Source organism: Micropterus salmoides, unplaced genomic scaffold (assembly GCF_014851395.1).
Source record: "Micropterus salmoides isolate LMB-PRFRI ecotype aquatic unplaced genomic scaffold, ASM1485139v1 Ms_hic_scaffold_18, whole genome shotgun sequence".
Lineage (NCBI taxonomy): Eukaryota > Metazoa > Chordata > Actinopteri > Centrarchiformes > Centrarchidae > Micropterus > Micropterus salmoides.
The window spans coordinates 11,758,657-11,784,672 of record NW_024040928.1 but is presented as its reverse complement, the minus strand read 5'-3'; the positions used below and the strand labels follow the sequence as shown (position 1 = coordinate 11,784,672).

The window sequence follows — 26,016 nt, the reverse complement described above, 5'->3', positions numbered from 1 at the left end:
CCTAGGCCACCTTCTCTCTCTGCTCACTTAAATCTCTTGTGACTGTATGAATTAATTAAACACTACTGCTATTAGCGTTAAGCTATAGCAAACGTTTTCAAGGGTCCTCTTTATGTTCATCCTATTCAAAAATCATTTAAATGAGAGTTGGACACATTTAGAGAATAAAGTCTTGTTGAGAGTGATCTCATCGGTGCACTGTTCCTTTAAATGGAGGGAGACGATGGAGAGTGGTGGGAGGGAGATGCAAGGAGAGAGAGAAGAGAGAAAGGGAGAGAGAGAGAGAAGGAGATGTAGTAGAAAAAGGGGGGGGTTGTTGTGTGCACTTAGTCTCCGAGAGGTGTGTGGGTTGAGCATGATTTGACTGAAAGAAAGAAAAGAAAGACAGAAATAAAGACTTGAGAGGAAATTACTGAAAAGAGCTGCACATCTTACGAGGATTTTTTTCCTGAAGATATTCAAACAATTTGAAGGAGAAACTGCCATTGATTCAACCCTCCTTGTTGGACATGGAAACAAATGGCAGATATCATTGACCTCTGATGAGACAATGCGGTCACTTTTGAGGACTTAAAGGGATATTAAATGAGCATAAGTCAACAGTCTTGAAGAGATCTCTCCAAGAAAAATTCACTTTACTTCACACTTGTTGGGACTTTTTAAGGCATTTCAGAATCTATCAGATAAATTTTTACATGATACATGATAACTGCCCTCCAGGGAAGACTGAATACTGCTGAAAGGCTTTTAGGCAGCAGGATATTCCTCAGATAAGCCTTTTAACGTTTACTTTGGGAAAATATTACAAGACATTTCATTGCATTCCTCTGGAATAGAATTAAACATTTCAGGTTATTCAATGCGGAATTATTATTTTACTAATTTACCATATATTCACACTACTTTTAGACAAGTTGTTGATCTTGTTATTTATTTGCTAGTGAATGTGATTTGTGAGCCAACTGTTGAGACGTACTGCTGAATATTTGATCTAATTCTCAAAGCACACAATCAATCAACATAGATTTATTTTACCTGCTTATCACCAACAATTTTCAGTCTCAAGACTTAAACCAGACAGAAGAGAAAAAAGAAAGAGAGATGGCACAGAAAGAGGGAGGAACAGAGCAGGGGTGTGACAAGACCGGGGACAATCTTGGGTCCAAAGCCATGGCTGGTGCCCCTATTGCAGGTGGAGGTGTGGTGGTGGAGGTCAGGGAGAAGAAGGGACCTCTGCGGGCTGCGATACCCACAATGCCTTTCCCTCTGGCTGTCATCTGTCTGTTTCTGAACACCTTCATACCCGGCCTCGGTAAGTCTGCAATCACACTTTGTTCCTCTCTCCATCTGTAATTCCTTCTGAACTTGATTGTTTCTGCGTTTCACTGTGTAAAAGTTAGAGCGGCTCACAGAAACCCAAATAAACAAAGTTAAGAACCTAAGAGAGCGAACGTGAGATGCATGCTGAGATGCATGCAGGATTGAAAATAGTGAAACAAGAGACCGATCCCCAGAGACATGGACAATTATAGCCGTGATGCAAGCAGAGGGGAATGTAGAGTGAGCATAAAAGTTGCATGGGAAGTTTGCAGGCATTAACTACCCAAAATTGGTTTGGAAAATAAACTTAAACTGTGTCTAGTTTACTTATTGAATCTTTCTATTGCTCTTCCATTTCCACACATAACAATCACACACACAACCCCCCCCCTCTAATTTTAATGAACCTATAATTATTTATCACACTGATTGGGGGACTTATTTTCACTTATCTTAAAAAAAAAAAAAAACTCTGTCTGTGTGTGTATATCTGTTTATTTTTCTGTGTATATACACATGTGGGTGTAGAAAAGACAGAAAGTGAGAGACCCCATGCACACCTTCAGTTAAAATAAGAGCATCAGCAGGTAAATACACAGCCTGCAGTGTACCAGGTGCTCATGCGTTCAGTAAATGTGGTGTCTGGATTGCTACTGTGAGTATGAAAATCCATCGCAGATGTCATGATTATGGGCAGCAACATCATAAGATGACTAGGTAGACTCAACATTTGTATTAATATTACGGAAAGAAGAAGTAGTTTTAAGATGATGCTTAGTCGCTTAAAGGTTAAGTGTGTAAGTCCTAGTGAGTGTGTAAGCCCCACCCAAGCCAGCAATATAGCTACGGTGCCTGAGACAGGACAAAGATGTCCTCTATGAGATAAAAGATATTGCCAGTCAAGAAATGAGGTTTCTTAGATGTGTTAAGAAATTATATAAATGATAAACCAAATTTTTTGCTTGTGGCAAAACGGTGCAACGTTTTTAATGGGCATTTAGCATGTGAAAGTACAAATTACACATTTTTGTGCACAGTGGCTAAGCAATATCCAATAACAGTTTTTTTTATGCAAATTCTGAAAGTACTCTTTATTGGTCACTTGATAGGCACATGGTCTTGTTATATATCAGCATTAGCAGTAAAAAGAAATACATGTTTTCCACCAGGGCAGTAAAATGTGAAGTTTAGCTGCTGATCTGAGCTTCCCTGCTGTTACCATTTTATTACCAATAACCTTCTGTCTCAGGAAGGTAAAGGCACTTTTCTGTCCACATAACAAAGCCAAGCTAAAGCTATCAAACGACAGTTTTCATTTGCATCGCTAAAGTCTGACAAACAAAGTTAATTACCTGTCCAGCAGAAAACAGACAACTTCATAAAACATCTGTCCCACAATATAGCCTTCCATCTGGGAAAATCCACAAAATCCCTGATTTCTGCTGTCAGCTGTCTGCATCTGTCCCGACTCCGTCTGGCTTCATGGTATAAAGATCCACAGGCTGTCAGCTCTCGTGCTAAATAACACGTGTGTGCTCGTTCATTTGTCCAAATATCACTTCTCTTCTTACTTCTAATAAACCAAAAGACTACTGTGGTATATTTCCTCTTCTTCTTCTTTGTACATATTCAATGTAGTGACGGGCGTCTACACTACCGGAATTACACAAGCAGAAGAAAAACGCCGTGATGACGAAACGCGCTCTGTAGCGCTGTTTATTTGTTGTGGGCTACGGTAGAAACATGATACAAAATACAACGACCTCCACAGCAGGGGGTGCCGGCGGTTATGTAGATATAAATGTGTCATTCTAAGGTTAAAAAACCGGTTCATTATGTAAGGTCTTTATACACCATTGAAAACATAGTTATGGATATTATATTGCATTTCTGTCAATAGATCCTCCTAGAAATATTACACACTGAACCTTTAACTATTTTACATTTACATTTGCTCATTTGGCAGACGCTTTTATCCAAAGCAACTTACATTTGAGGAACAACATACAAGCATCAACAGAGCATCAAATACAGATCTACAACTTATCAATAGCAAACTATTATCATCAAGTCTGACCTTTCAGCCATCACGGTTTTCCATTATTTTGGCTGCGAAATGATACATGAGATTCTGCTTGTAACTCAAAGCTGAACCAAGCCATTCCATCGAATTGTTTCAATTAGCAAGGTCACAAGAAGAAGTAAAATAGGCTGATAAAGAGCAGATATATGTCTTATATACCATATAATATGGACACTTAGGGTATTTTGGTGACAATCTGAAATAAATTGCAATTGCAACCAAATTGCAAAGCAACATAATGAATTCAAAAGCATTTACCTCAGTAAGTCTGACTCACTTGGCAAAATTTACCCACGTATAAAGCCCTAATAATCTCAAGATTTAGGTATTCTAAGAAAATTTGTCCTTTCACTATGTGTATTTTGATCATTCCTGATGCCTCTGCCTTCTGTCCTACCCATTCCATCTAATTTCCAGTGCTTCATCCTCCACTTATTTGGATGTATGCACATGCGTGTCTGTGTATAGTAAGATTATGAAACAACATCTGGTAGCTAAAAACACAAAAAGCATGCAGCATCAGCCTCATCGATTTGTTGATCCTCACTTTGTACATGACAAAGCCTGTGGAGCCAGACACACACACACGTTCATTCCACTATTAGGGAAATCTCATTGACGATTACCCTAACCCTAACCTTAACCTAATTGTAACCTGAACCCTAAAACCAAGTCTAAACCCTTAAAAAAACTTTAAAAACAGTCCCTACCCATGGAGACCTACATTTTTGCAACGCAAGTTCCCATTGGTTAGTGTGCATTCAGTCTACACCGGGATGCAGAAACATGAAACACACACTCACACACTGTATACTTTACTGTATGTCCACTGTCACTAAAACATGTTGGTATATAAAATCTCTGGTAACATTTTCACACAACACATGGTGAAATCTGTTCTCTATGCATTTAACCCATCCTAAGTAGTAGGACCAGTGGGCAGCCACTATGCAGCTATGTAGTTCTAAGCTTGTGCCTTGGTCAAGGTCACTAACAGAAGAATTAGCATAAATATTTTTTATTTTTTTGTATGTAAGTAACACACTGAGATCAGGCTCAATTAACTATCATTCAATAATCTGAGTTAGTTCAGTGGTTCAGTTCAAAAGCAACAGAACTTGATAATAAAGAGTAATTTATTTTAGGAATGCCATACAAATGTGAAACAATTAATGAAGTGAAAATCACACTGTGTGAACACGGTGTGAAGAGAAAACAGAGAAGAGGAAGAAACAAATACAAAGACCACCACTTAAAGGAGAGAGATGGATCCTTCTCTGAAGGAATTATGGGACAGATGTCGCCATAACAATCACTAAGAGCTGAGTCCATCACCAAATAACCTATGATGTGGCCTCTCGCCTCAGATCTATTGGTCATAGCTCTCTGGAGACTTATTATATGTGTGTTTGCCCTCTCCTCTTCATCTCTTCTTCTCCCACTCTATGAGCTTCTTCTTTAGATACCAAATTCTAACCCTTCATTCATCCTTTGTCTCACACTTTTACACACATTCAGCAGTCTCAACATTTGTTGCTACCTTTCTACAGTAAATGCCGAATCACTGACTGTTTTAAAGTGTCACAAACAGCCGTGTAAGAAAACAAGGTCTGCAAAATGACTGAAAAATCACTAGCCCCTCCCCTCCCTGCCCTCATGTGTTGCCTTAAAAATTCTAATTACAACATGTATGAACAGGTGTGTGTGCTCAGAGTGTGTATGTAGGTTGGTCTAAATGCCTTGACATTTCATTGAATAGCTGGGGCTTGTTGCCATGACAACACTGACTGAAATGAACACAATGCACATGTGTTTGTCAATGCTGTTTGGATCTAATTGACTGATAACAGCGGCTTATTCTATTCATCCAGCCAAAATAACATTTTGAGTGTAGTGAAAAACTGAAAAAGGACATTTTACTGGATCACTGAAAATGAAAAACTCACCGGAACTGGAAATACTAAAGTCACATTTTCTGACACACATGTGGTGTGTTTGTAATATAATGCACTCATTCATGTTACAGATTGCTCAACATTTGTCCACTATCATACTTCTTTGTAGCTGTGCTGGAGATACTGTATCTAATGGCCAACAAGTCCTCCAAATGAAATGTCAAAGGATGACACATCAGAAGCCTTTTCTGATTTGACAGCACTGTAACATAAATAAAACCTTTACTGATCTTACAATGCTATGGTTAACGTTTAGTTTGATTAAGTCACAAAAATTACTTTGTTAGGGTAAGGGTAAGGGTTGTGTTAAAATAACCGTTTAAGATTAGGGGATGAGGGGACCTTCATCATTATTAAAGGAAGAGGGTTACACAGCTGACCTGGCTCTTTCCAAAATCTGCCTAATAGCACTTACGGTTCACTAATTAACAAGTTATTTATTAAATCAGTGCAGAAACCAAAGTGTAAAAGCCAGACGATGTGGTTTTGCAGGGAGACACACTAGCAGTTTCCCTCCTTTTTCAGTCTTTATGCTAAGCTAGACTAACCGGCTGCTGGCTGTAGCTTCAGGAAGCAGCCAGCTTGCTATGTCCACAGTTAAAAAATATTCTTTCTAAGACCTCCAAAATCCAGTACCCACATATCCTGTTTGTTTAATATATACACAAACAAAATGACAAGTTGAGGTTGTGGGAGTTATATGTTGTAACTATTCCTTCGGTGATCAACAGCCTGAAGCAGCCTGAAGCAGCCAGGCTACCAGCAGAGAGGTAGAGTGCAGAATTACTGCATAGAGGTGTATGGGCGAACAGATAACTGTTGTTTGTCTAAAAGTAGTTGCTGGTAAGCATATTTTTGAATTTTGGAGAGAACCAGGCTCACTGTTTGCCGTTTCCAGTATCAATGCTAAGCTAAATCATCACCTTGCTCAAGCTCCATACTCAACTCACAGACATGAGTGTGGTTTCGATCATCTCATCTAACTCTCGACGAGAGGCCAAATCAGAATATTCCCTAAAATGGCGAATTATTATCAGACTACATTTCACGTGTTAAAGAATGAATTTCTTTAACTCTAAAAAATACAGGTCCATAAATTTAAAATATACAATCAACAGGTTTGACTTTTCTTAAATGTGCCTGCCTCAAATGTGAAAACGTGTGGGTATTTCTACACCATGTATGTAGAGTCGTTATACACCCAGACCTCTACTGCAGGTTGGATGACTGAATCTGACCACATCCTTCTCTCGGGTCCTCTTGTTTTAACTTTACATCAATCCTGTCTGACGTTAGGTTGCCTGAACCTTAGATTGTCCCCGCAGTGTAATGAAGACAGAGTAAAAATCTATTGGTGAGCGTCACAGAATCAGTTAGTCAGCACAGTGTAAACTGACTAAAGAGCTGTCGGCTGGTAAATAATTACTCATACTTATTGCAAAGGAAACTTACAGCTCACCGCTCTGGGTTAGTTATATCTTTGCCATAAGAGGAATGGAAAGTGTGAGACACAAGTGTTAATGTAAAATCTTGCCTCTTGATGTTTGTGAATGTGTCTGTGTGTGTGCGTGCTTCAAGACATCTTTATGAGGACCAACTAGTCTAACCACGAAAGTTAGATGGGGAAAAAGCTCTGAAGTGAGGACATTTTTGTTTATTAGTCTCATGGACATGTGGAAAAGGTTCTAAGGTTAAATTTAGAGGTTGGGGTTTGGGGTAAAGGATTTCACTCTTGTCATTCCTGCTTTATGACAATGGGGAAATCAACTCCCACATCATGTATTCTGACACTGATGACATTTTGTAATTTGTTATCAGTTCCCAAAGTCTGAACTGGCTTTTAGGTTTTTGGCACTTTACTGCATGGACCCATCTACCGACATATCTTAAACTTCAAAACATCTGTAAGCCTGAGTCATTTTAAAGTTAATAAAAGGCTAAATAAAAACAATCCAATGCAAAAAACAATTGCTGATGCTGAGAGGTGTTACCAAGAGATGCAACCACGTACAAACATTCCCATGTGATGCCAAAGATGGTTTAATGTCTCATGTCCTGTAACGCTCGAAGAGATAAAGCACCAGTCCCTGGTTGCAAATATCAGCGAGCCAAGGATAAGAATGTAGATTAGTGAAATTGATATTTGGCAGGCTTACAAAAACTAAACTGCAGGTGAAGTTCTGCTGCATCTCTAACAGGTAGCTGTGTGCTGCAGATGATGATTTCTTTACCCATCAGTGTCCAAGTATGTAGAAGACCAGAATATTACAATATATTACATAATATATATACAATATATTACAATCATAATGCAATTGGTGGATCCAATTAAACCTTTTAAAATATGTTTGCTTACAGCATGGCTAAAATTAGCAGTGATCCTCTTTTTTACCTTGTCTACAGCAGTGAAGGGTTGTAACACTTTTGTAATTTTGGGGAGGATAAAAATTTGAAATTTAGAAATTGTGTTACAGTTACTCATCCCTATAATACTAGAAATAATTCATAAACATAATATAATATGAGGGTTGATTTAAATTTAGTTTCTGTGCGTTCAGTCGAGACACGTGACATGTTAGCTTGGCACAGGGGTCGAGGAGGAGACACACCAAAAGTGGACAAATGTGCTGGTAATTTGAAACAAGTGTAGTTACATGTTTTGTGTTCTTAGCCGGCTGGCTTATGTTAACCACTGGTAAACTGGAGGGTGTGTGAAGCATGTTGCGTCATGGTGAGGATTGGACTTCCTGGGATCTACGTGCGGTCACAGAGGCTAAGCTAGCGGTTGTTGTTGGTGGTCAGTAGTTTCCTCTAAACTGAAGATTTGCTGCTTGTTAAACCAGAAAGTCTCGTTTTCCATTTCTACATGAGTTAAATGCAGAATATTTGTGGTTGTAGAGCAAGCACCAGGATCAGTGCTGGGCTGGAGGCATTATTGGGGTAGTGGTCGTTATTGCAGGACATGCAACCAAAAGATGATTTCAGTACACAGTAATTACAATGGCTAATGCCTACGGTTTGTCATGTACTTTGGCGTCTGGTCAACGCACATGGCACCCTTTAGCATCATAGTTCACTAAAGTAGGCCCAGTATAAATGACCGAAAAGTCATAGTAAGGAGGTGGTTGGGGTGGACAGGTGGGTCAGAAACAGGACTTTCACCCAGGTGACAGGTGTTTCTTTCCTGTGTGAAACTAAAAGTCAACACTGATTCTTTTCAATTATGTTAGCATAAGTCACGTAAGTAACGTAATTATTTGAACCAAAACCATGATCTTTTCCTAAACTTAACCAAGTAGTTTTGTTGCCTAAACCTAACCAAGTTGTGCTGTTTAACAATGTAACCACTAGTTTTATTTTGAAATACTAACTGGATATTGCATATTTATTCTTGCTAACTTGACCGTGGCGCCTTACTCATGCAAAAATAATGCTAAAAGATACGCAGGGCATTAAAAAGTGACACCAAGTGACCCAAACCATTGTGTTTCTAAGGTCCCCATCCTCACACCAAAGGTGGGAGTGAGAACAGGTTTCAATAATATGCTAAATATTTTTTTCTGAGCACCACAAAAGCCCCAAAATGACTGTATACCAGAATTTGATGTTATTTGAAGTAATGCAATTACTTTTTCAATCAGCAATATCTAATTTATCATATATTGTACAGATAGTTTTCTAAGTAACTTGCCCAACACTGCTTCACAGTACATCATCTTTCTCCTTTAATTTCTCCTTTTCTTTCCCTTCACCCCTCTGTTTTTTGTCTCCTTTATGTCTCCTCTTTCTTTTTGTCTTTCACACTCTTACACTCCATCATTAACCTCCCACACTACCAGTGGGTGCTTTGTAGAGTTCTCTGTGTGATTATAGTCATTAGTCTGGGTAATATCTAAGCACACACACATAAACACACGCATGCACACACATGCAGTCTCCTACATGTGACATACAGAGGATCCAAGAGCTTTGTACCCATAGAGAATTCTTAGAGTTGATCTCTCAAACTGAGATGATTAAAGATTTTTCAACATTTATTGTTCGGATCAATCAATTTAAAAGGCACATAAGAGATCAGCAGCTTTGATTTTGCCTGTAGCGTAGAATTAATCTTACATCAATAGAATATTTACTTCAAACGATTCTGGATATGTCCGACAGCTGGCATGTTTAAAGCCATACATTATTTTGTTTCATTAACTTCTGATCATAAAACAAAGACACACGGAGGATAATGAGAAAGCACAGACATCTGATGCTAATCTCCTTGCTGCTGCTAAATGGAACAATTTCAGCAGACAAGCTCTAACTCACTGATCATAAACATATAAGGTGAATTTTCCCTGTTCAGTAAGCTGCTTATGGAGTGAATGGACATTAGTGCTGAAATGGTTAGTTGATTTATCAATCAGTAAATGAAAGCTGCTCTAATCAATATGTTTGCATTAACAATGGATCAAATGACTACATGCAATGTGAAAGTTGTCACTCATACTGACAAAACCACAGAGACTTATCACCAGACTTTGCAATTCCCCCCAGCTCTTTGGAGCACTTTAGCATCTTTTAGCTCATTGTTTTGTTTTGTAGTTGTTTCACATGTGTTATCAGTGTTTTGGCCACAGCAGGCAGCTATTTGAAGCTAAAAAAGTTTTAAAAAATAAAATTATAAAATCTGTAGCTATCTGCCCAGCAAACGAAAAACATTTTTTCCACAACACAGAGGAAGTCGTGCCAAGCAATCAATGAACGGTCGGGAGCAGTGGAGCTACTTTGGCATAGTATGTTTTTCCACTGCACTAATGACGTGTTGGAGGTGTGCTAGTCACAAACCACTCTAAAAACTGGTCGCTTGCTGCCCTATATTGTCAACTCTGGCTGTTTCTGTTTGTATCATTCTTCTCAGGAATATTTAAAATTGATCCGCTGACCAAACAGGACAGAATACGACAATATTTGGTTCATTCGACCTGTTTTTATTGAGGAATAGCATGCTAATAAAGCCTTGCTAACTTGGTTATTTACAATAAAAGCATCCGGGAGCTTTCTCTCCTGTCTCCAGCACAGACACACAGGTTAATCTGCTGACCATACAGCTAAATGGAGGTTGTGGTTGGCTCTGGTACCAAGCATGACCACATCCATATGCATTGTTATTGTCAACTGCACCTGTGCGACTTGGATAGGCTTTCATAGTTAGCCTCCATATCTCTTCCAAGTTAACATACTGGAACAGTGTTAGCAGTGTGTTAGCTGTATGCCATAAGAAACATTAAAGCACTGTGGCTCAGAATTATTTCAGTTTCTGTCTTCTCTCACACACTCTGTATCTTACAAGCAGCTTGGCTCGCCATGGCTATCCCCTGCTGTGAGCCTAAAACTTGCAGAATTACTACTTTTTTACTTCTAGCAACTAGCTAGTGAACCTACTCAAGCAGCTAAATTAGGATGTTCCCCTAAAGATTTGGGAGGAGCTAAAAGTAGAGTGAATATTGAACATCAGGTGGCCAGAAACATGACTCTAAATAACTGCTAGTGTTCACTATTGCCTGACATTTTATAGACCAAAGAATAAATTGGGTAATCGCGAAAATAATCTGCATAATCAAGTAATCCAGATGATCATTAGCTGTAGATCTAATGGATGTACATGTTAATAGTACAGGAAATACCGATTTCTTCCAACACCAATGAAAGAAATTACTGATACCGTTCAGTGAATGCAACTGGTGCCTGAAAAACTGAAAGTAGCCAGACCATAGAAGTCCTGTTTTACATGCCAAAGATGGAAGTGATATATAACCACTGAGCCACCAGCTTGCTATCAATCATGGCTCATATCTGGAGGTGGGCAGCTCCATCAGCAGCCAGAGCATCTGCTGGTGGGCGTGGCCTCTGCGACCTGAACAATTTTCTGTTTGATCAGACCATATCGGCCTTGGGTGGAATTTCATTTTAGCCCACTGTTGCTCTTTCTGTGAGATTCTTAGAAATGAGCATCAACAAAAAGGTTGAAAGGAAAAGGAAATATATAATTCATTTCTCCTGTTCCACTTTTTTTTTCTTTTTTTTTTTACATTTCCGGGGCTACTTCCTATTCTGGGATCGTGCTTGTACCAGAGTTTGTCTTTTTGGAAACCATTCCAGATAAGGCCAGTGTAGGCCATGTGAAAGTAAATATTATGTCTTGCATTCAGATATGTCAGAGATTGTGGGACAATTTTAGTATATCTGTTATGTCTTTGTTTCTATAGAAAGACTCATTATCACACCTCTCAGTTTTTAGTTTGCCTGCTAATTTATGGTTAATCAGAAAGAGAGACATGTAAACAGAGAAGCAGACTGAGAGAGAAAAAGTGATAAGAGACTAACTTCTGTATGAGTCGACTTTGGCCTTTCCTTGCTCTGAGAAACAAGATGCAGCTGACAGCCCGAGCCCTTCTTGCTCCTCCCTCCCCCCACCTGCTTGGCTTGCTCTGTTATTTGAATTCCTCCAATGTGACAAGAAATGGAGCTATCAAAAAGAGAAGGGCCAAGGCCATGATGCACACAACGCCCACTAGGCATTTCTTGTGTCACATTCAGTATTCACAGCATTCACTTCAGTATTTGCAAAAGGGTGCAAAATCCCTGCAGAGCGAAAGTCTAAACATAAGCTTATTCTGTGAATAATTTATGATTTTGTACTAAATGAAAACATTTCTTTTACTTAATGACTCAATCACTAAGAAAACAAATCACATTCAGTTTTGCATGATATTTTATACTCATTGAAACTACAGAACCAAAGACTAATGTCTTATTTCATTCAACTAATCTTAACCGACCAGTTTAGTCACACTTTTTCAACAATAACTGCTGTGATTTATACAGTCTGACTTCTAGAGAGAGTTGAATATAAACTGGCATGCCTCACACATGCTTAGCATTAAAAATATGCTATTATGTAAGCATAGTCAATAGATGAGTAATGTAAAATTTGGGGGACAGGAAATTAAGGACGTGAAGTAACATAGACTAAATATTACAGAATGCTGTAGGAGTACGAGTTGAATTAAACTGCTGCAGCCCTTGTGTGTGTTTGGGAACGCGATTTGGGTGCATCATTTGATGAATATGATAAATGGAACGAAATCTAAAAGCATTCTGTAGCCCAAGGGGAGCTCATTAGTACATGTAATGTGGACATGCCCCAAAAACCATTAATTCTGGATGATGATTCACTGTTATATTTGTGAACATCACAAGTGTGCAGTTTGTATTCTATCCAGAACTTTATATTTTAGGAGACAATTAAAGCACAATTAAAAAGCCAGCAGCCATTAATCCAGAAAAATACTTTGGGCTTACATACAGTAGTTGTCCCCTTCACAAAAATTAATAAATGGATGTCAGCTGAAATACTGAGACAATGTGAAATAATGGCAAAAAAAACCACTTCGGGCTGGTACAATGACGGCCAGGTACAAATCTTAACATGTCATTGAAAACATGAGGTAGACCTACGATACACAGAGTAAGAAATCATATTTTATATATTCTATTACTGAGGACATGTTGTCATGGAAACATCCTGTAATTAAATAATCTGATTTGTGAGAGATGTTTATTGTACAATGAATGAGGCCTGGGAAGGTCCAGGTCTCCGGATAATCAGATAGTGATATTGGATTTCATTCAGGCTGACGAAGATTGTCCGCAGGGATAATGCTGTTTTCAGCTCCGTGGATGTGGGCATCCATATGTCTGCATCTTTCTGTGCTCTTTTCCAAGGCTTCGATCCACTGCTGCCGTGGACAGATACTCACCAACTGTGGCCAAAATACTGACTCACTCAAGGACACTGAGTGGACAGTGTGAGATATCACTGTGTCAGGCAGCTTCAGTCTACAATCTGCCTAACTGTGCTGAACCTGTTATTTCTTCAAGGCAGAGGAGAGTTTTATTCTGTTAACCATGTTTTTATTTTAACTAATGGATGTCTGCATCCTCTATTGTAACTGGCTATGATTTACCATGATTATTTTACTACATACATAGATATCACTTTGTCCAGCTACTCCTGCTTTCATCCACAACACTATCTACTGTATATGATACCATCTAGGGCTAGGCAACAAAGCAGACAACATTTCATGAGGTTGGTGTTTGGTTTTTAGTGAAATATATATTCTTGACAACGTTTACTGAGATTGTCATGACATTTGGTACAGATAGCTGATCCAATACTTTGGGTTATGAATAATTACCTGCAAGATTAATGGCATTCCAATGAATCATTTTGTTTAGTGCTAATTATCAAACACTAACACGCTAAAACAAAATGGTAAACGTGATCATGAACATCAGCATGTTAGCGTACGGTCATTTTGAGCATATCAGCATACTGATGTTAGCATTTAGCTCAAAGCAATGCGGTGACTCACACTGTAATTGTTCAGTGTGAATTGTTTTGAGTGGAGTATCTTCTGGTTTATTTCATTGGAAAGTCTGGAGTCTGGCATGCTTCATTAGAAATAAACTGGATTGGAAAACTGATGGTCATGGAAAACTGATTGTGATGTTGGGCTAAACTCGTCACGGAGCCAAAGACACTGTTGCAATAGCAAAGTACCACATTAAAATTCAAATCTTTTTAATAACCTGTGTCGTTTCTGTTTTTGGTAACAGGATGCTTTGCTATTTCTGTCCCACAGGTACCTTCATCTCAGCGTTCACGGTGCTGTGTGGAGCTCGCAGTGAGTTGATCTCCGAGCGAGGTGTTTGTTGTGTGTTCTGGCTCAACGTGGCAGCAGCCCTCATCCAGATACTGACAGCTGTTATCATGGTTGGATGGATCATGAGTATCTTCTGGGGAATGGACATGGTCATCCTGGCAAGTCAGTACTTGTCTAGCTGTGTTTATCTTTCTGTCTGACAGTGTTCTCTTCGGTTCTCTTCACTTCTCTTTCTTTTATTGTAGTCTTTGTCTCCTTTTCTTTTGTTTGTCTGTGTCACGCGTGACATCCTGAGTTCAATGTCCATCCAAACAACTAGACAACTTCCACAACATAAAAATCAACTTAAAATAGCCTACTTGTGTAAAAACTCAGTGCCTACAGGGCCTGTAGAGATGTGGGAAATATTGTAGGTCAATGAAACTTCACTCTCATATGATAGTTAAATATGTAAAGTTCAGTTTTTAGTTAGATATTTAAAAGATAATTTTTAATAATAATTTTCCCCCACTTCAGGGCGGTTGTGGTCGTGGACCTAAAGTTGCATTAAAAGGATTCATTTGGTGACATAAACATAAGTGTTTGATGCTAGCAAATCTATTATGCAAACCTAAATATTGTTTATATCAATCACCTACATTCTTAATGATTGATAAAATTAAATCCAGTTTTGCTGGGGTGGGTAGGCGTGAACTTTTGTTGGGTTCTGAAGGGGGGCGAGACAAAACATTTTTGACAACCCACTGCTTTATTACAATATACATACAATAAACATAGCTTATTTTGACTCAGTCCTACACACACTGCCCTGCTGATGTCAATACTCACTATGCACCAAATGTGTATTAATACCATGCTGATTATCCTTAACAAATGCACTATTTATTCGTAACATTTACAGTAAACTACTGTGTCGGTTCATAAGACGTGTTATCTGACAACATTGAAAATCAAAAGTGTTGGTTAGGCCTAATTATTTTTCCGAATGGCCTCACTGGAAGGTGTCATAGACGCAACATCATTTAAATACAAGGATAATGTTGCACAGTTTCGCACAGTCTCTCTTGGAAGACATTCATAGTTTTGCACTTGGTTGTTTTCATAAAAACTAGGAGAAATAGAGAAATAGAGAAATAGAGAGCTGGAGTGACTCACCCCTGCACAGCTGGCCAATCACGACGGGAAGTAGGTGTGAATGTCGGATTGTCCTTTCTTTTCATGGGATTATCCTAGCAGCTCTGCACAATACTTGTTTGTTTAAAGGCTTTTATATTTTTCTTGCACAAACATCAGCTTTAAGAAAGAATGAAAAAAGAAAGAAAAACAAGCAAAGGTAGATGCAGATAACATTGATTGAAAGGTTGGGTAATTTTACCGCCCTCTCTGTCAGAAAGTAGTGTCCTTTCCTCGGGCATTGATGCATGATAAGTGCGAACAAACACACACATACTATCTTCCATCACACATAATGCATCCCCTAGCCCCTTTACCTACCTTAACTGTTACAAAGAAGTGCCTAAACCTAACCCAATTCTAACCCTAAAACCAAGTCGAAACCTAAAAAAGCACTTTAAAATGTGGGGTTTAGCATTTTCGTCTGCACAAAGCTGTTCCCGGTTTTTGAACCCCAGGAATATAGTAAAACAAGCCCATGTACGCACACAAAGAGTCACCGGTCTATCATTGCACAAGGCAGCCTTTGAATTACCACAGCACTGACTCCTTTTTTGTGTCTGAGTGTGCCTATGTGAGGTAATTGCTGCCTGCATGTGCACCAAATGTGCGCCTGCAAGAATGTGTGTGTGGTACAGTAATTGTGTGTGTGGGAGTAAGCAGCACCCCTGGTGTGTTTTTGTTCACTTCTCCCCACTGTTTCAGGCCTCTGGGCGCACGTCTTATTCAACTGTTGCTGCTATAATCTACATTCTTGTTGCCGCTCACAGACAGCAGCGTACTGAATATTTATATTGAACAGGAGAACCATTTTCCCTTGTAGCGCTGAAGGCCTGATTCTCAGGCTGAAATCATGTATCCTGTTTGCTTCTAAGATCAATTATTATTCAACTATTCATCACCACTAGCACAGCACATCTTTGTAGCTTTGGGAGTTATGTTCTTATTTAGCTACTCCCTTCTTTCTTCCTCCATGCAATGAATCACTCTGATAATGTGGCATGTTTATCAGTTCCCTCTTTAATGAGCCTGCGTTGCATACGATCAATGCTGCTGCCTCTTTCTCTATCTAATGATTGTTCCCATTGCCATATCCTAGCTCCCTCTTCTTCTCTCTCTCTCACTTTATTCCTCCCACTCTCTGCCCGCCCCACGCACGCTCAGTTTTTTCTTAAGTTTTTACTCGTTCCAGTCTCCCTCTTTTCCCGTCTCTGCGTTTCTTCTTATTGATCTGGCAAACTGGGGTTCTGTTACTGCGTTTGAGGTCATTTGATCACGTAATGTATCTGAATTAAAGCGAGGCTTGAAAGTTACTGATCTGGGGAAATTTCTCTTTTGAAATTTTGCCTGTTTAGTGTTACTTTTAATACCTTCAACTTCACAGATATTCCGTGACAATACTTGAAAATGATTTAACAATAAAACTTGTGGTTTTCATCACTAACTGCCTCTCTTGTCTCTTCTCTCCTCCCTCTGCTCTCCTTCTCCATGAACCAGTTTCTGATGGTAAGTGTTTCTCTTTTACTCACCCACTAACAGTCCCACAGTGAGATGATAAAGTTGTGGTGATGTAGAAGCATGTCACAGGAATTGTGTCACAGAAGAGTCAGCATGACTAAATTTAACAGATAGAGTAAGCCAAGAAAACATCAAATTCCCATGCTTAGGCAATACTTATAAATTTAGAACTTTCTCATGATCTTTTGTCAGGGCCGTACAGTAATCACATATTGTGTTTTGTATCTTCACAGAGTGAGCCTGAATCTCATGAACTCAAGTATTAAAAGTAAATTCTTGACCATGGAAATAGTAGACCACTTATTACATCCTTTCAACATGTATCCCATGCTCTTTGTCAATGGATGGAGTTTGCTGAACTCGTGTCATGGAGACAGCTTTGTTTACACACCTCGTACATGTTGGCTTAAAAGTTATGAAAAAAAAGATGTATTCTTGATCTTGACAAAAAGAAATAAACTGGTCCGATTACTAGCTTTTTCCAGAGCGTGTATCACAGGTTGCTCAGGAGTTCCATCTGGTGATGAAGACCATGTAATAGGGTTGAAAATTGCATGACAACTGAGCAACCTCTGTCCGCTGATTAAGGTGGATGGTGTGTGTGCGGTTCAAAAGTTCCAGAAAAGCTAAATGGTTTAGATGAAGATTTGACTCACCTACATATTGAACTTTTAGCAACAGCATTGCCCCACAATGCTTGAAGTTGTCAAAAACTTCACAGGGTATCTTTACAGGTAAGGATTAAAGGTAGGGTTGCTCAGTGTTTCTGTAACAAAAGGACTTGTTCATCATCTATTTGAAATGACACTCGTCCTAGCTAAAGGCCTGCTGATCCTTACCCACAATGAGTGAAGCATAAACTGCGCGCTTTGTGACAATGTTGTGATTTTAGAAATGTTGGCTCCTTGATAAAAGAAGTTTCTTATTCGTCACTGACAGAGTTAAAATTTCCAATTCATTTGAAACCATAATATGAACCAGACTAGTATTGTTTGCCTCTTTGCCATAATTTCCAAACCTTGTCAGCCAATACTTGATACTGCATTAGCTCTTAATGCTGCAGCCTAGCTTCCTTTTGGTTGTTACCAACGTCTTTGCTTTAAATTCTCTCAATTAAATGAAATGGAGAAAGGAATTACTGTCAAACGTCCAAAATAAATGTTTAGTAATTGCATGTAGCTCTTTAAAAACCTCTTAACTGGGGCCATAAAAGCCTGAAGCCAGATAATAGATGTTATAATTGTTATTTTTTCAAGCTTTCAAAAGGCTCTCTCTTTTTTTCTTCACACTTCCTCAGGCTATAGAGACCAGGGTCTTCCTCAGGATGTGTGAGAGAGGCTGCTCTCATGTTTGCTGATTCATTACACCTGATGGGGACCTTTACCTTTGTCGTGACCTGTAGCTGTCTGTCTTTCAAATGACAAGAGACCTGAAAATAAATTAGCTACATGGAGAAAGGAAGAATCAGCTGACTGCTCTGTGAGAAAAGGCTGCTGATCGTTTGAGACCTGGCCACATAAATCTGTACAGTCACAAGAAATACAATGGAAAAGGAAAACAATGTGTTTGTCTTTTGTTGAGTGATCATAACAGTGCTTCATGAATTCTTTCAATGTTTTTTATTTGATATATGTGACAAAATACGTAAATCTGTAAAAACGTGTGGAGCAGACTACATGTTTCCTGCATGACAGCATGGACTAAATGAAGAAGGAAGGACAATGTACTGACATGAAAAAATTAGGATGTTGATTGGCAAACTTTACTTCTGAATTTTTGGCTTGTGAATTTTGCCAGTTGAAAACAAACAAACAAAAAACTTCAGCAGTTGCTGTATATAAAATTGTTGCTGTATGAGGTGTAATTAACTGAATGATGCATTACATGTTCTTGCTCTCATAACAGTCTTTCCAGAATCAGGGTAACCAGAGTTTCCACTGGGCGTGAATTGGCTGCCTGGTGCAGCTGCAGTTTAATTCAGAGTTTTTAGATTTATTGTCACATGGTCTGTAAATATCCCAACTTTAGCGTTAGCCTGCTTTAGTGGCCTTTCTATTGTGATACAAACACCACATCGCTGCTCTAAAAAGGTACAATAGGTTTAACTTTTAGTGACTATAAAACATCCTCCATCTAAATTTTTAGGAAAAAATGTATCATCTCATTAAATAGCCAGTACTGCATGGCTGCTAAATTTAACAATCACTGAGTACAGAATCAGCAGCTATTCAAACAACGGCTGTGGAGTAAACATGTCTTCCACCGGAGCGTGTGATCAAACTATAAATGGCTCTGATTATTCAGATTTTCAATAGGTTTAGATTCAGGTATAGTATTTTTCTTTTCTGGCAATGTTTTACTGCAACAGCAAACACATCTTTAAAACACTATATCTTACTGCTGCTGCTGATGTGTGTCACCTTAAAATTACAGGGCTGTGTTGAAAATGACTCATGCCTCCTGACAAATTGATTTGATTTGAATTTCACACCTCTTAAATGTGTAAATCAGTGTCAAAAGGATATTACATATTAGTATAAAACTGTGTCTAATTAACAGCTCTCAAAATATCCACTCTCAGTATTGGCCACCCTGGGGAACCATAGTCACCCCACCGTCTGTAACATACAGATACATACAAACAAAGATACAGCTACAATGAAGCCACATCCTTTTGTGACTCAGGTCCTTTGTTTGACTATTTTTAACTTGTTCAATAAGTGTCACATCCATGGTAAGTCAAACATTCCCATAAGCAGTCTGAAACACCAGCAGAGATTAATATTAAAAATCTGACAATTTTTAGGTTGATGAATCCACTGTTTTGTGTTTACATTGTGTAGATAATATATATATATATATGTGTGGGTGATAGTATGCAATATTGGAAATGTACATTGTCGAATATGTGGTAAAACTACACAGGGGGTGGTCTGCAGGTCATAGGTAAAGATGGACAATTCTATCATTTAAAAATATTTAACAACTGAACAACAAAAACAACTGCCTTGGAACTGCTGACCATAACAAAGCCTTCCCCGTGATGCCACATCAGCTTCCTCACGCACTGAATCATTGGCTCACTTCCCTGAAACATATACAAGAGTATCAGAAGTCAAAGAGCCTTAAACAAGCTGAAAATGAGTGAGCCATTTAACAAAATGTTACTTACTGTACATCTGAAAAACAGAAATGCAGATTATTACCTCTATTGTAATGTGGAACAGATTCAGAAAATGGCATGCAGCATTGCTGGGAAAAAAGTTGAGATGGATTTATTCATGGTGAAATCCCACTATTGATTGTGCCTCTACAGAAATTCATGTGCATAATTCAAGATGTGATTTTACCCTCTTCTTTATTAGATTTTCTACCGGTGATGTATCTCTTTGTTTTTTTTTATAATCCCTGTAGTTTTTGATTATCTTCATTATCTTAGCCAAATGCCTTTTTAAAGAGTACTACATAATATAAAGAGTAATGTTTAGACCTGCTCTATATGAAAAGTGCTCCAAGATAACTTCTGTTATGACTTGGCGCTATGTCAATAAATTTGAATCGAATACTGTATTTTGGATGACAACAGCACTGTTTTTGTGTTTTAGTATATAATAGTGTTTGTGTGTGAGACAGATGATGATGACGGTGATGATGATATTTTATGCCTTACATAAGTATTTTTGTAGCAGTGATACTAGAGTTTCTTTGCTTTGTTTGGGTTCAGTTTATAGATCTGAAATAATTGTTATTTGGATATTTGACTATAATCTACCTTTCAGCCCTAAACACTGATTCTACTTGTGTTTCAGGGGGAATATTGACTAACTGAAATGTTTTTTTTTAAAATGATGGTGGTGTTGTGCTAGCTTTTCAGTTGTAGAATGAACATACTGCCATGTACAGTTTTCTGCATGCATAGCTTTGGTGTGAAGTCACTGTATAAAGTAACACACACACACAAACACATACACACACTAACGTAACTATTTTGAGATTGTAGCGTAGTTCTGTGACTTAGCAACACTGGTTTTAAGCTGTTTGAGATGACTGATGACAAAACATTGCTATTAAAAAATGTTTGGGTTCTAATAACTGAATAATTGTGACTGAATTGTGCATGTTTTTGATTGGACGTGAGCCTTTATCATTACATACAATACATTTTAAACTTGAGCAGCAGATTTAGTGCTCTGCTCAAGGACTCCTCAGAAGTCAACATGACAGTGTTGTGTGTATTTCCAGCTAGTTGAGGGATTCATCCTCTAAGCCACACAGACATAAGCAGATTGTTTACCCTGTCGCACTGAACAACTCCCTGTTATTCATAGCAAAATCAGATTAGCAATAATCCTTGCAGGATCCAGCGCAACATAGGACTTGCTCTAACTGAGGTCCTACCATAGACTGTATGTAAGAAGTGGACGTAGTCATCGTGACGTCACCCGTTGGTTTGTGGACTGCCGTTTTGAAGCCTCGAGTTTGGCTGATGAGGTTTTGGACGAGACAGTGGAGCTAACGTCCGTGTGTGGAGCAAGCTAGCTTGCTTAGCTAGGTGCATCTGTAATTCAACTTAACTGTCAAAACTGACAATTTTGTCTAGTGAACAACCGTCTTAAAACTAAATGTAGTCACCAGAGAAAGTGGTCAACTCCTAATAGGCTTTTTCAACAGCGTTGGTTCAATTTACACAGTGCCGTGGGTACAAGTCACTCTAGCCTGATTGACAGGTCACCATGGTAATGACTTGTCAATCATAGATTATCCCTCCTTTAAGCATACTCTGCTTTATGGTCTATTTTCCTCTAAACGGGACCATAATTTACTAAAAGAATATCGTGTTGTAAGACATGAAACTAGTGACTGAGACCAAAAACTCATTAGGAAAGTGTTTACTGTGATAATTATTCAGCTGAGAAGTAGGGTCATTTTACCATTATTTCTAATGGAGCCGGACTTCTTTTTGCAACCCGAAAAAGAAGCTTCCCACTTGGGTCCGACATTCTCATGGCTGCGCTGCATTGACCCATATGGAAAACGTTTTCTAGCTTTTTCTAGCTGTATCTTTCCAAGATATGGTCAAAGCTGTTCCTGGGGGTAATAGTTACAGTCGCTACCCAGAGAGGTTGAAAGCATGAATTATTCTCTTTCTAAAACCTAAAATAAATCCAGAAAAATGTAGGCTGTGGATTTTTCCTAATGTAATGTTAGTTAGCTAACTCTAGCTAACATACTACTGAATGTAACGTTATATAGCCCTACTGTTCTGCTTTTAAAGATTGTAATAGTGAATAGAGACCTACCCAGCTTTACAGGAACAATGTTGATCCTTAATATCGTTGTCCTCTTTCTCAATAGTGAGGTAATACGTTGGTTCACTTGTACACTGGGATCAGTAGGTTCATGTCAGTTTGACAGCCTGAATACAACCTACAAATGCAGAATGCAAACCTTTCCGTCTGCTTCTTTCTGAGATCACTTTTTCCAAAATTTATAAAATATTTCTCCAGGGAGTGCAGTAATAGACAGTGGCAGCGCCGTGATAAAAGTCAGACAGTTTGTCGGACTTAGCAACAGTAACTAAGGGGGGCGTAGCTTAGCAAAGGGTCAATTGTCAACTGTCCCTACAGAGATAAGACTTTTTTTTAAAGAGAAAGATCCTTTTTGTTTAACCAGAGACAGTCAATATATCGTTTTTGACAAAGCCACCAGACTCCATTGACAAAAACAGTAATTTTTAGGTAAGAACCAGGTTGAAAAAATTAAATTAAATTAAAGTTACCGTTTAATTGCTTGAGCAGCATTGATGCATGCATCTGTTTAAACACAATTTTTAGTCATGGTAGCGGTGTGGCTCCAGTGATGGCAATATCCATCGGTCAGTCCACCAATCTGGCCAAGACTGAAATACCTCAACAATTACAGTGGTCCCCAGAGGAAACATCCGAATGACTGTGACAATTCCTTGACATGTCATCTAGTGTCATGAAGTTGACATTTGCTACAGTAAGATGGTAAACATTGTTGTAGTGGTTTTCTAATAAGTGCTGCAATGTCTGCAAACTTAACTGACTCCAACTCGGCTGTGTAACAGACAAACCAATTCCTATATCCAGACATTTTACCTTTGCTTTTGCTGCTTCATTTATTGCTTAAAGATAGTTACACATTTTCTTGAATCCAGGTAGAACAAAATCAGTCACACTGCTGTGTAGCTTTACCAAATTTGAGCCACTGCAGACACCATGGGCAAAGGTAAAAAAACTGTATGGTTCATCTGGCATGCAACACTGCCTTCCTGCATAAATGCAGTCCCATTATAACTACCACCCAGTGTACAAAACCATATTACACCTAAATCAACACAAAGGCAAGCTAACGGCTCTTAAAATTATACTAAACATAAGCATGTTATCATTGTCATTGTGATGTTAGCATGCCAACATTTCCAACATTTAGCGTGCGGCTGTAGCCTTGTTAAATGAGGTCAATGGTCCATGTGGTTTCTGTGGGAACTATATTTTTTATTGCCTTATACACTTTCTGTCTTTATTCAACAGCAGGTAATACCTAAAATGGGATGTAATTTACTAACTTTTCATGTGGTAGAAATGGCTTCTCACTAAAAAACATATAGTAAGATCATTCCCAAGAGATTATTCCCAAGTTAGACACAATTTCCTGCAATTTCCAAAAAACAAAGAGCATGGGAAGCCTCAATGACCAATATTCCAAATACAACCAGAGGAATGTGTGAATCTCTGGTTAGACATGAAGTGCCGAATACATTGCACTTGGTGAGACTCTCAATTAAAACAATTCTGCAGCTCAGCTGAGAACCACCTTGTTCAGGCTTCTTAGGTTAGGAAGTGAGCTTATCTAAATTAGCTTAAAGGCTCAGAAGTGCGCTTCTTGAGCACTCCACACTAAAAATGAATAAAAACAGTCTCATTAACCATCTGCACGGGGATGCTGGTGATGAGGACAGAAAAGATGCACACTGACAAAAACTGGTAAGTGTTGTGAGAGTGTTTGCCTTTAAGAATTGTGCCCATACTTGCTGAATGTCCTCTCTCACCAAATAAGGATTTCTCACTGCTTGCTCTTTCTGACCGGACAACTAGGTGCACAACATCCCCCCTAACACTCCCACTACTCCCTCCGTAGTGTAAACACAACCAGAGTTGTTTCCATCTCAGCTCAGTATCAAAACACATTCAGGTCATTGAGATGTAACGCAGTGACAACACCAGTTGGAAAACCCCAACTGGATTAAAACCAGCCATCTGCCTTTAAACTATCTTGGGTCCTGACCTCTTGGTCAAGATATTAAGTCTGGGATTAAATGTGGTTTCCAGAAAAAAAGTTCAGGAAAATGTATTATGAGAAAACAGGAGATGGTATTTGACTGGAATTAATGAAATTGCAAATCTCTTGGCAAGCTCATGCTTCCAGAAGAATATTAAATCCTTGCAGTACAAATATATACTTAATAAATGCTGTAGATTATTAGGTTGGCAGACACAAAATGAGGGCACTTTGTTTAACAAGCTTATTCAATATACTTTTTGTATTATATATTTATTACTCAAATATATTGTTTGCTGAAGCATTTCAGTGGTGAAGGCTCTGTTGGCCTCGACACATACTATTCCACAGTACTATCACTATCATATTTGAGTCTACATGCAACTGACCATTTTTGCTTTGTGTAATCATTTCTCACTCTAATTTCTCTTACAATCTGCTCACAGGATATTGTCCAGTAAAGCAGAAATGACATATTAGACATCTTACACTAAATACAGCCAGCTGAGATTATCCGCCTGGCTTCAGGCTGGTTGGGGTTTGTTCTTTTGTTGGGATGGTGTCATTTCAGGAACTGCTGGAGCCTTTTTCTGGGCAACCTATTATAGTCACTGTGTGTAAAAACAGCGCCTTGTGCTGGACACTGAGGTAAATTACAACCAGTGGTGTCCCCAGAAATCTTTCATAAAGTTTAACAATATGGGAAATCCGCTGAAAATCTTGGGGTAAATTAATAGTACTTAATGTAAATATCAGATAGCATATTATGCAAACAGTACTCAGTTCTCTTTAAAAAGTCTTTAGTTTCTTGCCTTTGAAAGTTACTTTAAGGTCGCAAGTCAACCATGGGCCTCTTTAAAATACCAGTACTCAGTTTTGAACCCAACAAAAAAACAACTAAGATCTCCACAAAAAGCAAATAAAAGTGGATCCTCCTTAGTTAAGTTTCCTTTGATTTTGTTCCTAAACAAAATTCAGCCCGCACACAAGTGTACAGAACAGTTCTCACATGGTCCGATTTTTTTCTAACCCTAACTGTCTACTGCAAATAAATCTTAATGCTATCTAGCTAACTTTAGGTAGCTAACTTACCAGTATAATCAACTTAATTGGGAAGAAACACCAGAGGAGTTCGTCCTGACGATATCCTCTCTCTCAACAGCTATTCTCCAGCATAGCAGGTTTCTGTCTGTGGCAATACTGCCAGCTCCACTGTTTCACATCTTGGAAATCTTAGTTTAGAAATGTCTTAATTCACTCTTGTCAACCTAACTTAGCTTCTGTCTCACTAGCCAGGCTGACCAAGCAAACAAGAAAAAGCCTGCACCCTTTCTAATGACCAGCAGGGGGCAACTCCACTGGTTGCAAACAAAGTCCAAATGTATACAAGTCCATGACAAAACAGCCCTACTTTTCACTTGATCCACTGCTTCAGCAAACACTTTCCTAATGAGTATGTTGTCTGAATCACTGGTTTCAAGTTTTCTTCAATACAGCATGATGTTTGTTGTGAGAGATGATAAAGCAGGGTATGTGTTAGGGCATGACTACTTTTAGGGAGCATCTGTAAATTGAGGCTGCAGAAAAATAACCTTGGTTACACACAGTGCTCAGAAACATATAATGCATATTTGACTCGTGAGAGAGACCAATGGGAGGGCCAGCAATGGTATTAGGAGGCCATGGCACCCCCTCGCCCCATCCTTGGGGGCGCCCCTTATTATAGCAGGCTGTGAGTTTAATGCTGAGTTTAACGCACAGTCAAGAGTGTAACTCAAGAGGAAAAATGGAGAGGAACGTGTCTATCTACATGCACTCAGCCACAGCCACTCACTTTCCTGCGCATGTGTACTGGCATGAGTCATTTGGCAGGATATTTGAGTGTACACACGTATATTCTGTGAATATGTGTTGTCATTTCCCCAGGCTCTCGCCAGTTCATCCA

At 38.8% G+C, this 26,016-nt stretch overlaps 1 protein-coding gene across 1 annotated transcript; it reads left to right on the top strand.

Moving 5' to 3' along the window:
* Positions 1 to 310: 310 nt before the first annotated feature.
* On the top strand, positions 311 to 20,869 carry stum (stum, mechanosensory transduction mediator homolog). Its single transcript, XM_038727216.1, has 4 exons — positions 311 to 1,312; positions 14,055 to 14,237; positions 16,746 to 16,754; positions 18,064 to 20,869. Exons 1-4 carry the CDS (start codon positions 1,102 to 1,104, stop codon positions 18,096 to 18,098), a joined length of 438 nt encoding a protein of 145 aa, XP_038583144.1. The 5' UTR covers positions 311 to 1,101; the 3' UTR covers positions 18,099 to 20,869.
* Positions 20,870 to 26,016: the final 5,147 nt, after the last annotated feature.